General features: G+C 37.4%; 1 protein-coding gene across 1 annotated transcript in view; it reads right to left on the bottom strand.

Annotated features, from left to right (window-relative positions):
• Positions 1-667: 667 nt before the first annotated feature.
• LOC107671946 (neurotensin receptor type 1-like) overlaps positions 668-13,915 on the bottom strand; it is a 34,982-nt gene continuing 21,734 nt past the window's right edge. Inside the window, exons 3-4 of the mRNA XM_016464956.1 lie at positions 5,407-5,491; positions 668-917 (exon numbers count right to left, since the gene is read on the bottom strand). Coding sequence (XP_016320442.1) covers positions 668-917; positions 5,407-5,491 — 335 coding nt within the window. The remainder of the gene's footprint in view (positions 918-5,406; positions 5,492-13,915) is intronic.

Raw genomic sequence — 13,915 nt, forward strand, 5'->3', positions numbered from 1 at the left:
ATGAGAGAATCATTTCTTTTTCGTCATCCTACATTCTTCTCCAGTTTGCACACAAGAGCGCTGCCTTTTTGCACATAGACTGTTGCTAAGGCAATGGAATGGCGACAATGTCTCGGTGTGTTGCGAGCAAAAGTCACTTCTTTGATAATGCAGCAGCCTCCTCTCTGAAAGCCCCTGTTGTGTGTCAGTGAATGAAATAAAATATGAAATGGTGTATGTCCTTGTGTTCACAGTTATTCCAGTGTTGGTAAATTACATAAGCTGGATATAAAGATTTTGTACACAACAGCGACTGTCTGCAGTCTGTTCCCGTCATAATATTTTTTTCTCTTTTCACTCTTTTAGCTGCACAACATAGATATACATTTTATACTTTGAATGAGAAACAATGACCATCTGGATATACAATAGCTTTTTTGTATTTACACTGTTTCGGCACATTGTTCTTTGTTTTTTGTGTGTATTTTGTGCTACATTTCCTCCTATAAACAATGTATGCGTCTCTGGTACCAGTTCTGCACTGTTTAAAAGCTCCATACGGTGATTCAGTAGCATGGATATTATGAATTCTTGTAATAATAACTCAATATGAAAACATTCTTCGCTTCAGCAGTCTCTCCTTGGCTGAGTGAAATAGAGGAATGGAATGGCTGAATCTTGACAGCATTCAGTAAATGGTTTCTTTGATGACATTGGTGGAGAAGGTCTGGTTGCTGCAGATGCTGATAGAGTGTCTGGTGAGAACGCGCTTCTGTTTCTTATGACTGCATGGCAGGATTAGGCAGCGAAGCGTGGAAAAAAACATTTGCCGGTAATTGGCCGAGACGAGGTTGTAGAGGATGGGGTTGATGGCCGAGCTGACATAAAAGAGCACATTGGTGACCATATAGAAGTAGTGGTAGAAATCGAAGAGAGCTCTGTGGAAGAGAAAAAAAATACAGTTTGTTGGTGCAGCATGCATATAAAATAATATTTACATATTTACTGGTAGCTGTTTTAATCGGAACCATAATCAGAATTGTGTGAATAAAATGTGTTACCAAATCAATATATTATTGTAAAGCAATGTGAAGGTAATGGTTAACCCAAAAAATGTAAATTATGTTACAATTTCTCTCTCTTTTTTTTTAAGTCTGAAAGCTTCAGTTCCCATTTATAGCAACTACACAGAAAAGAGTTGCCATTATGAAGGTGAGTAAATGTAGTTTAATTGCTGATAAAAATAGGGTATTTTTTATGTTACCTTCTGTGGGTATAATCAAACATGATGGGCTATATCATACACCCGGCGCAATGCGGCGCCAGTCGCGACGCAAGTGTTTTTTGCTAGTTTCAGCCTGACGCAGTTATCATTTTCACGTCCTGCGCCACGCTGTTTAAATAGCAAATGCATTTGCGCCCATTTGTGCGTTATGGGCGTGCTGGTCTGAAAACGAGGTGTGTTCAGGTGCATTGCTGGCGCGTTGCTATTTTGAGGCAATTGAAATAGACGGCGCCATTGAACAACTAAAACCTGGTCTAAACTCAATGGCTCAGTAGTTTTTTTTTTGTTATTTAAAGAGCGCGTTAGTATAGGCGGGTGCACAAGGCCCGTACACTCTGTTTATTACACACACAGGGATGCGCAGCAGCACACACTCAATCCAAATATTATAAATGAAAGGATTACAATATAAACGATTATTATTGTGTAGGCTACATAAATATAAAAATGCATACATGTCAAAAGGGATAGTCATTGCATGTATCAGAATTAGGCTACTTATTTGATCGGGCATGAGCAGATCCGTTTCCTCTTTGGAGACGCGTTCTGTCTTTGCGCTTGCAAATTCTGCCGTGTAAATAGCCAATTCGCCGTGGCGCGAGCCCAACTGGCTCTTAAAGGGAATGGGAGATGAGACTCTGATTGGTTTATTGCACGTTATGCCCAAAACACACCCATTACTCATTAAGAGAATAGGGACAACCATTTTAGACCATGCGCCGGGCGCGCCAACCGTTTTTCCTGTCCTTAAACTAGCAAAAGTGGATTCGGACACGCCCTAAGTGCACCTGCGCCGTGCGCTTTAGACCTTGCACTTAGATCGTTAAAATAGGGCCCGATGCCGATGATCTTCATTCAACCAATCCTTTTTCCCTTTACATAAAGTAACACACAGACACATAATTCTATATGGTGTGCATGAGTAATTTCAAATTATTTGTAGGTTCAGTTTGCGGCTCAGCTCTCAAAGAAAACAAAGTGTTCAGCTTTACTTATCTCTCCATTATTGCACTACATATTGCAGATAAATAGCTTTTATTAAACCGGAAGCATTTTCTGCTAATGGCTGTAGATGACTCATGGTTAGTTCTTATGTATTTTATCTTTCCCCTAAAACATGCCTTTTTTTTCTCTCTCTGCCACAGTTTCCCCTACAACATTCAGATATCCTTATATATATATATTATATATATATATTATAATATATACACTAAAGAAATTAATACCTTTATTCAGCAAGGGTGCATAACATTGATGAAAAGTTACAGTAAAGACATTTACAATTTGAGAAAACATTTCTATTTCAAATACATGCTGTTTTTCCCAACAATAATTTTTAGATTGTAAAAATATTTCACAATATTACTTTTTAATTTTTGTTATTTTGATCAAATAAAATCATCCTTTGTGGGCATAAGTGACTTTCTAAAACGTAAAAAAACCCTTAATGTTAACCCCACATTTTTGTAGTATATAAATATAAAATGTTATGAATATGCCCATGTAAACTGAAATCTGCTTGTTTGTGATGACTTTGATGTGCTGCATGTAATTATTTTGAATGTGTTGTTTTGCTGAAAGAGAGAACATTTTTCCAGGAGCAGCTGAGAGAGAAAAAAGTGTGTGTGTGTGTGTGAGAGTAATATTAATGTGAAATGCTTCAAATGAAGGTTGCGTTTGACCTGCCTCAGTGCAATCTCATGAACGATCTTATATCCCTTGGGTTCATGTCTCATCATCGCACACAAAAAAAGGAAATTGGGTTTTGACTACATTGGTCAGACGTCATATTCGTAATCCATTATCCCTGTGATATTTGATCACATCAGGATTATGATATGTAGTATATCCACCGAAGACCGAACCACTAGGAATCTCTATCAGCACACAGTCCTTAAAACAAAGTTCTTCATTGATAGTGCTCATTGTAGCAGCATGGGACCTTGTAAACAAAACTGTCAACTTTCCCTTGGGGCTAATAAAAATCAGTACACCAGCCAATTAAATTAGGGCTTGATGTTTCCAAAAAGCTCTTACAATTTGTATGTGCAACATACATCAGGCATTTTATAACCAGTCTGTGGCCATGCCATCTAAGCCAGCAACAATGCCAGACCTTAATGACATTTATATCTGCCCATTCATCTGCTAATAAAAAGCACAACCTATATTTCTGAACCCCAGCAGAGGAATGAAAAAAAAAACACATCAGACAGCCATCGGCTTAGGAGACAAATGGACTAAATCATCAGCAAAATGAGTTTGGCTCTGATGACTTATGAGACTGATGTCTGCCCTTTAGCTCTCCATATATGCATCTTACACTTGTATTTTATTTAAAATATAATATGCTTTTATCATAATTTCAGTCTTCACGAGACACTTCTTGAAAGTATTTAAAATCTGAAGACTATTCTTTCAGCTTGAAGATCTTGAAAGTATAAATGAGTATAATAATTCATATGCAATGTATCTTTAAATATAATAATTAGTTGGTCATCAGGGTGAAGCTTTTGATTTCCCTAAGGCAACACTGATGATGAGCCCTGCATGTGAAAAAACAGCATTTAGACTGGGTAGAATCATAAATCTGACAGAGAGATCTCTCCCTTTGCTGAGATTTTAATGAATGATGAATGAATTCAGTGGCTGACTGGCTGTATATGAGATTGAGAATATTATACAGAAACCAGAGTGATTCTGTAGCAGTTTAGTTTGTCATATTGAAATGTATGTGTGCAAGACTCACATGTCCTCCTCTCATACTTTTCTTATAAATGAAAAGACCTTAAATAAATAAAAAGAAACTGGTAGACTGACATTAGGAGGCTCTTATTCAGAGCCGATCCTCCCTATGCGCAAGCTGCGTAGGGCCCCCGAAACACCAGGCGGCCCCCTTGCTCTCAAAGATGATTTAATTTTAGTTTAGTTTTTAATTTGGCCAGCGGTTATGAAAACATGAATGATCATTTCTTTTAATGCGGTGCGCTGTCACCCTTTCTACGTAAAAATCAGTCAAATCATGTAAAATGAATGTTGTCTTGCTCGAGACTAAAAAAACGAGTTGAAAGCATACCAAGCCGCGGAAGAGACACTGTTTATCAAGTGCTTTCCAAGAGTGACCCTTTGCAATCAATACTGCAGCCAAAATGTACAGATCTCATACCTATCATTTCATTGTGTGGACAAGCATTACTATTGTTACTGTTCATATTTAGGGTTAAGGATTTGAACAAACACCCTGACAGTATTACATTTTGCCCTATAACTTACCTTAAATCTTTGGTTTAATAACTAAATTGCGTGGTTTGCTAAGCAGAGGGGTATTACTTTTTGAAACAAAACGTTTTTTCACCTTGTGAATGACAAAACTCCAGACCAAAAACCCAATAGAATTATATTCTAAAGCCCTGTAGAATTACAAAGAAAGGGGCCTGAGCTTTCTAATCTAAACTAGTTTTGAATAGGCAAGCACCATTCATATTTCTAAATCTAGTTTTAATTATTATCGAAACTTATGCATTTTTCAGCAAGGGTTTAAATGCCATGTTTTTCTGGAGATTTGACATCCAATGAGGTGGTATGTGCACTGAATCATAAAAAAGTCCCATCATTTATCAGCATATGCTTGAGGAAGCTCACCGCAGCATAAACCTGTGTGCAGTCAGCCACGGATAAAAATCGCATGTACAAACTGTTTGGATTAGTTTGCACCATGTATGTAATGCTGCTCTATATGAATTATAAGCTGTGTGTTGGAGCATAAGGCACAGATTTATTGATCCGACCCTAAATCATTGAAGAAAACTCCCAGAAATCACTAACACCACCAGATGCATTGTAATTTATGTGCACTGCTGTTGGTAGGTGCTGCCCAGAACAAAGCATTGATTCTACTTTATATGTTATTAATAAGAAGCTCTTGGACTTCAGCAACTTTGTCTCTAAAGACAGATGAATTTGATATTGGACGGGAATTGCAGTTACACTTGTGCATTTATAAGCTCAGCTTTTGTGCATGTTGTCCAATAAGAAATGTAAATCGAAGATGTGAGAGAATGCTTTACAGCTTTATTGTATTGTGTTGTGATTGTCTTTGAATTTTTAAATGACATAAGTCATTATGTCTAAATAAAACTTACGGTGTCCATTCAGTGACATAGCAGTACATTAGTCTTCGAGCATGATATGGCAGCCAGCACACCACGAAAGCAATGACCACGGCACCTGTGGAGAATAAAATAAAATAGAAAAAATTGGTAAAACATAGTCATAATAAGCAGCATTTCCACCTTTGTGCAATAATCTATGTAAATGAACAGTTTTCAAGAGCCCTGCTAGTGGTTTCAGCATGTAATAGTCACATTTGGTAGAAACAGATGACTCATAATTTATTTCCTGACAGAAATAGATTCGTATCTGCCAATTTTACATGAGCCATTTATTTTTCTCTGATCTGTCTCATTCTTTACTGATCCCATTTCAATTTATCCGCCCCTCCAGGTCTGATCCGAGTCAAGCAGGGATTGACTCACTAATCTCTGTTGTATCTTTGTATGAGGCTCTTGTCTAGAGGCACAAACCTATTGATCTCTCATATAGTGACAACACACATTTGCTTCCTGATTCTGTTTCCTCACACTTTATGTCCATATCAATTTGTTTTTGGTTAGCTTCAGCATTATAAGCCTTATTCATGAAGCAGAATGAATTTCTGTGTAAACTGGACGTACAACCATTTGTATTCAAATTGTCACATTGTCAGACAGTTGAATATCATAATTTAAACACAGATGGCTTTACATAGCAATTTATTTTGCTTGTGTTTCATGAATAAAACCATCGATATGAATATGAATGTTAACATATTCCAGGTATTATTGCCCTCCTTGGTCTTGTTGTTAAAAACCATTTGGCAAAAATGATCTTTTTATTGGTGTTTCATTACAACAACAAAAAAAAAGACTATTAAATGTTAGCGTGTACTAGAATACTGTCTCTGATCTAGTAAACATTAATTCATATTCAATATTTTGTTTGTTCAAATATGTTAAGGAGCATATAGTATATATTCAGCATATCATTATAGTCAACATTTTTTTATAACGAAATACCAATAAAAAGATAATTTCTGCAAATTGTTTTTTAGCCTGTTTTTTTTACATAAGGAGTTTTTACCTTTCTTGTGTTTTATTTGTCCCTTTGGTACAATTAAGCATTGATTTTTTTGGTGTTGGGGAAGCTACTTTGAAACTGATTGTTAATGCAAGTTTGCAGTGGCAGCATGTACTTTTACCTCCCGCAAAATTAAATATTCTGTTATGTGATCTTTTGTGCAGCAAAATAGCTAATAATTTCTTGTTACATTATTTACTGGAGCTATGGATATAAGCTTGGCAGTTGATTTTAAATCAGTTTCATTACAACCAAGCACTAGTTCACCTCAAGCAAATCTATTCGTTACAGCCAAACAATACAGCTCCCTGTTTGTTTATTTCTCAGCGCCAAAACAGAACTGCTAAAACCATAGGCTTTTAATTTCTTTCTGGATCAAACTAGTCACCCATTTGTCACACAGATGGAGATTTAAATGGCTGTGTGTGTATAATTGTGTGCGTTTGTTTGTCTATGAAAGAGAGAGATCTATGGAGGGATTCCTCTACCCTTTAAAATGTCAGCAGAAATGCTTTATTATATGAGCAACAGTCCTTCAGTTTTGTTCTGCTTTTCTTGAATGATTAAATCTTGCCAAGGGTTTTTCTGATTACCCAAACTGAATTTGTATTTCTTTATTTGAGACTAGAAGCAATTAAAAGATAAAGCTCAAGAGAAGGAAGCCGGAGACAGATAAAAATTGGCCTCAGTTTGTTTCTTTTGAAAATGGCAATCTGTCTCAGTTATCAGAGGCTTCCACCACCAGCAATCACATTAGAGTGGAAGCTTTTCCTTTCTTTTGATCATTTATTGAAACGCATACAAATATAGAACAGTAAAATAATTATGAGTGCCACAAGTCTCTGCCCTCAGTACTCACATTATCAAAGTAAAAAAGTTCATATTCTTATGTAACATTTTTGTAAATCTTTTCAGCACACTGCAGCAAAATGGCCGACTGCTTTAGGCAATTTGGCTGTAACTCTTTCACTGCGGTTAATTTCGAATCCTTCACCACCCCTCTAAGTGATCTTGTTTTCTTTGATGAATTTCATTTTCTCCTCATTCCACCTGTCTATCTCCTTATCTCATCACTAATGGAGCAGTAAACGAGTGAGTCACTCTGTATCTGAATGTTAATGTGTCAGGACGATGTTGGCCCACAGCCATGGATGAAATTCTAGAAATTCAATCATGAATACACATTTGTCTGTTTAACTTGGAAATGAAAGGCATTTGACTACATGCATGTGTGATAATTGTGACCCTGGACCACAAAACCAGTCTTAAGTCACTTGGGTATATTTGTAGCAATAGCCAAAAAAACATTGTATGGGTCAAAATTATCGATTTTCTTTTATGCCAAAAATCATTAGGATATTAAGTAAAGATCATGTTCCATGAAGATGTTTTGTAAATTTCCTACCGTAAATATATCAAAACTTAATTTTTGATTAGTAATATGCATTGCTAAGAACTTCATTTGGACAACTTTAAAGGCGATTTTCTCAGTATTTAGATTTTTTTGCACCCTCAGATTCCAGATTTTCAGATAGCTGTATCTCGGCCAAATAGTGTCCTATCCTAGCAAAGCATACATCAATGGAAAGCTTAATTATTCAATTATTATTAAATCTCAATTTCAAAAAATTGACCCTTATGACTGGTTTTGTGGTCCAGGGTCACATATATGTGTGTGTGTTTCAAAAGGCAGTCAGGCTTTATTTGTTCTCAAAGCCTGGCTGATCCCGCTCCTCCCAATACCTTTGGATTTATAAAGAAACATAAATACATATCAGTGTCAGATCACACAGAAGAGGATTATGCCCTTTATACAGCAGCAAAACAAAAACTGCCTCAGACAGCGCTGTCGACACAAATAAATGATGTGTACAGCTTACAAACACATGCTGTCTACACAATAATGCTGTATTTTCAATGTGTATCAGGAGCTGCCTGAAACAAAAAATAAGCTTGTCTATCTCATGTTTTTGTACCAGTCTGTGTTGATTTCATTTGAAATCAGAAGATACATAAATGCAGTCACAAATGACAAAAATCTTGCCTGGTGCTATCTTTTAGGTCTTTGATAAGACCTAATTAGCTCTATTATTTTAGGTTGTGAATATGGTAATTAGGCAGCGCTATTGAGAATTTTGGCTGAGTCTCATTTAGCAGAATAAGACTCATTAACCAAATGCAACTTGAATTATTTATGGAGCTTGTGTAAGGCAAATTTGTGAGAGAAACAACAAAATGGTGTATAATATCTTGAGGGAACCAATTATTAGCATCTGAAAAGGACCAGAGATGTTGCTTCTTGTTCTCAGTCAGAGTGACGCTTCCTGTCACAGTTCTTGCACAGGGTCAAGATGAGCACCTAATCACATTGCAAACCAATGAGAATAGATCTTCCTCTCTCTTTCACTCTCTCTACAAATGTGAATTCATAAGTCATTATATCTTTCTGCTAGCTGTTTGGCTTTGTCAATCCTAAATGCTGTCATACAGCCATATACCATCTTTAATGACCTTTTTTTTCTTAAATGCAGTCACTAAGAAGATACACTAAGAGATATTCCTTAAATAGTGACATTTCCTTACAAAGTTTTGTAAAAAAAAAAAATTATATAATGGATGCGGTATAGCATACATATACATGTGTGTATATATATATATATATATATATAATATATATATATATATATATATATATATATATATCTTAACAACATTAAAGTTAACTTGACATCAAGAAGAATGAGCTGAAGCAGGGCAACTTTATATAGGACACACTAGCTAATAAATTAGGCAGATATTTATAAATGTATACAACACAATGAAACAAAGTAGTTGCAGACTAATTATAAATATTCATACTGAAGAAAAATGTCCAGATCATCACAACAGATGCAAAGTTAAAACATAAGTTGCAATTTCTAGAAATAATTGCTTAAATATTTTATCAGCAGATATGTCTGTAATCTTCAAAATTCTATATACACATTCCTTTAGCTTTATTTTGTTAATATTATGTATAATTATTTAGTTTAAATATTTCTTGAAATTTTCCTCCCATTTTATCCACATTTAACTGAGCGTTGTTATTTTTGTATTATTTATATAATATTAGTATTTACTAGTATTTTGAATTAGCTTTTTATTTTTTATTGATTTTTGATGTGCTTTTGTCAGTTTTCTCAGTTTTTTATATATTTATGTAGCTTTAATTCATTTTTATTTAAATTTTTTAGCTTTAGCAAGTTTAGTAATTCAGTGTAAACGTATTTATTTTAAGTGCCAAATAAACATTTATGATTTTTATTTTTATTTTATTTTTATCTTATTTTATTTACAAAAAAAATGGTCACGCTTTAGTCTAGCGACCAATTCTCACTATTAACTAACAATAAACTATAATTTTGCCTCAATAAACTATTACTTTGCTGCTTATTAATATTTAGTAAGGTAGTTTTTCAGTTTAGGTATGGAGTTGGCCAGGATGCTGGGGTTATACCCCTACTCTTTTTCAAAGGACATCCTGGGATTTTTAATGACCCCAGAGAGTCAGGACCTCGGTTTAACGTCTCATCCGAAGGACGGTTTTCCCAACTGAAATGTTACTTATATAGTATACTTTTGATTGTAGAAGATTTATAAATATGAAAAAAATTTGTTCTCTTTCATTATAGAACTTTGAATACAGAACATCACCAGAGTTTTGATGCAGATATACTGCTATGAACTTCTGTAGATGTCTCACTAAGTGCCTGCTTTGGATCCAGTTTAAGAATGAAAGCGAGTAATTCTGATTCTGAACTTTAACAGCACTCCATATAAATTCAAATTCAGATGAAGTAGAAGCGAGTGGAGACAACATTAGATAAATTGAGAAGAATAGATAAAAGCAAAGCCAACACACTCTGACCCTGTACGAACCTGCCGGGCACAAGAAAGTGTCCTCTGCAGATTTGCCTTAATTAGAGTCTTTCAGTTAGCAATTTGCAGGCTCTTACATCAACTATGGATCACCTCACCCACTCACGCTGTCATGCTGACAGATGAAGAGTTTAGGGGCAGATTGTTTGATTCTTAGCAAACTCTGCTGGATCTATCAGACACTGCATTATCGGAAACAGTGAGAAGAGAAGGTAAGCAACCTATAATGGGATGTGGAATTAATTGATTGAAGTCAGGTCAAGTGTGAGAGAACATGCATTTCAGTTGGGAAAACAAACGCTTACATGCATTAATACTTTTAACCACAGGCAGGATTTTAAAACTGATATAATCACACATGTAGAAATTAGAAGCATTTATTTTTTTGTTCTTGTTTTTTTTTGAGGGGGAACTATAATTTTCACTTGAAAATTCACTTGAAATCCACTTTTTGAACTTGTTGAGACATTTTGGAACTTTCAGAAATCCATTTTTTGAATTCTACGCACAAAATCTGTTTAAGTAGAACTTTGTGCACAAAATCCTTGTGAAAAAGACATTTTAGCATACTTTTTAATGGAGTACTTATTATGAATAATACACTTTAAAATAATATGAACAGAATTTAATGGTTTTGGACACTTAACTGCATTTTATTTGTTAATTGCATCTACACTGAACAAAATTATAAACGCAACACTTTTGTTTTTGCCCCCATTTTTCATGAGCGGAACTCAAATGGCTTATGGTAAAGAAATGAACATTCAATTCACGGGGCAACAGCTCTGGTGGACATTCCTGCAGTCAGCATGCCAATTGCACGCTCCCTCAAAACTTGCGACATCTGTGGCATTGTGCTGTGTGATAAAACTGCACATTTTAGAGTGGCCTTTTATTGTGGCCAGCCTAAGGCACACCTGTGCAATAATCATGCTGTCTAATCAGCATCTTGGTATGCCACACCTGTGAGGTGGATGGATTATCTGGGAAAAGGGGAAGTGCTCACCAACACAGATTTAGACAGATTTGTGAACAATATTTGAGAGAAATAGGCCTTTTGTGTACATAGAAAAAGTCTTAGATCTTTGAGTTCAGCTCATGAAAAATGGGGGCAAAAAAAGTGTTGCGTTTATAATTTTGTTCAGTGTAAATGAAAACGTATTAAAATTTTAATTTATATAATGTAATTATTGTTTTGACCCACGTAGCTAAAACTTATGTTTATATTTCAGAATTTCTTCTATTATCTTTGAAATATGTACTGACTGAATGTACTGACAAGCATTTATGATAAACTAAATTATACATAAATAAATGTGAATGTCATATTTCTGAATATATTTGTAATTATGAAGCTGTAATTTAGTATATTTAAAAATATTATATTTAATTGTAATATTAAATAACACACTACAGTTAAAATTCAAGTATACATAATTTAGTACATGTATGTTCTATGTTAGTCAACTTCCTTAAAGCATGGTGCTACAAAATATTATTAAAACAATGATTTAGAATGCGCTTTAAAACTTTTAATTTGACATTATTACAGAGTGCACTTTGAAAACTGGCCTATTATTTCATTAATATTATATTACTGTTTTTTCACAAAGGAAGAAAGTGATGTACGAAATGCTTTTACGTATAACTGTTTTTTTTTTTCATGAAATAATGCATTTCGTGTCATGTGATTCCCTCAGTTTACTAAATTATTCAGGTTACGCTTGGTGCTCTTAAGGCGATTCTGGTACAAATTCGCATCAAACCCTCTCTTGATGCAGTAAATTAAATGAACAGTAAGTTTTAAAAATAATAGTAGTAATAGTCTCCCCCATGGTGCTGAAAGCTGGTGTGAGAACAGTCAAAAGTCTTAGACCGGTACACTGACCCTTTAATGGGCGCTGCAGGCAGCTGGCAAAACAGACTAGCTCTAGAGTCTTCCCTAGAGTACATATCTCAACTGCATCTCTAATGGAAAAATTCATGTTCTTCCTGTTTATTATTATGTCCATGTCAGACTCTGTTCCGTGTTTTGTGTGTGTTTTGCTCCCCAGGTGTTTCCATGCCCCTATTTGGTTTTCCTGTTCCTGCTCCCTGATTGTTTCCCATTTGTTTCCAGCTGTGTTTTCCCTTCATGCTATTATGTTCCATTAGTTCCAGGTGTTTCTCGTCATGTCTTGTCTATTTAAAGTGTTCCCGGTTCTTAGTTCTTCGTGTGGTATTGTATGTGTCAGCCTTCTCAGCTATGTGTGTTTTCCTGGTTCCCTTGAAGTCATTAAAATCTCCTTATTGATGTACTCTTCGTCTCCTCGTTCCTCACTCTGCGCGCCAACACAGTAGCAAACGTGACAGAATACCGGACTCAACAAAAAGTAAGCAGCGCCCCTTCTCCCCATTTTTGTTTTCGGTTTTTGAAAGTCTTTTTTTTTTCCCTCTGCGGCTATGGAAACCGCCGCACGTTTTGTAGCCCTAGCCCGCAGAGATCTCCCATTTGTGGAGTATGCGCAGGAGTTCTGCGGGCTCGCCGTGTGTACGGCGTTGGATATCGCAACGCTGAATTCACTGTTCTGGATCGAGGCCAACTACCATCGCCCTATGGACCTCCCAGACACCCCTGGACTGAGCTGGAGGGAAGGGATCCTCCGGTGTCTGGAAAGCGTCCATGCCCGATCCAGAACCAGCTCGCCGTCAAGTCCGTCTGCCATTCCCCAGTTAAGCCCGCCGGCTGCCGCTGACTCAGCGCTCTTAGACATGGCGCTACCTCCAGAGTTCTCGACTCCTATCCTCACCCCAGAATCCGCTCCAGAAAGCTCTCCCTCGTCTCCTTCGTCTCTACTGGTCCCATCCAGCTCTCCGTCGTCTCCTGAGCCCCCTGTGTTAGCCAGCTCCGCTCCTCCAGAGCGCCCTCCAGTGCCCGCTTCTCCAGAGCGCCCTCCAGAGCGCCCTCCAGTGCCCGCTCCTCCAGAGCCCGCTCCAGTGTCGGCTCCAGCCCCAGAGCTCGCTCCAGTGTCGGCTCCAGCTCCAGAGCCTGCTCCAGTGTCGGCTCCAGTCCCCGAATACAGCCCAAAGAGGGCTCCTGTTCCCGAGTTTAGCCCAGAGACGGCTCCAGTCCCCGAGCCCAGTGAGGATTCCAGTCCCCGAGTTTAGCCCAGAGAGGATTCCAGTCCCCGAGTTAGCCCAGAGAGGGCTCCAATCCCCGAGTTTAGCCCAGAGAGGGTCCCAATCCCTGAGTCTAGCCCAGTGAGGGCTCCTGTACCCGAGTCTAGCCCAGTGAGGGCTCCAGTCCCTGAGTTTAGACCAATGAGGTCTCCTGTCCCCGAGTTTAGCCCACAGAGGGCTCCTGTTCCCGAGTCTAGCCCAGTGAGGGCTCCTGTCCTTGAGTCTAGCCCAGTGAGGGCTCCTGTCCCCGAGTGTAGCCCAAGGAGGGCTCCAGTCCCCATGTCCGGCCCAAGGAGGGCACCAGTTCCCACGTACAGTCCAAGGAGTACTCCAGTCCCCAAGTCAAGCCCAGGGAGGGCCACAGTTCCCGAGTTAGGCCTACGGAGGCCCTCTAACGAC

Source organism: Sinocyclocheilus anshuiensis, unplaced genomic scaffold, assembly GCF_001515605.1.
Source record: "Sinocyclocheilus anshuiensis isolate Anshui unplaced genomic scaffold, SAMN03320099.WGS_v1.1 scaffold1053, whole genome shotgun sequence".
NCBI lineage: Eukaryota > Metazoa > Chordata > Actinopteri > Cypriniformes > Cyprinidae > Sinocyclocheilus > Sinocyclocheilus anshuiensis.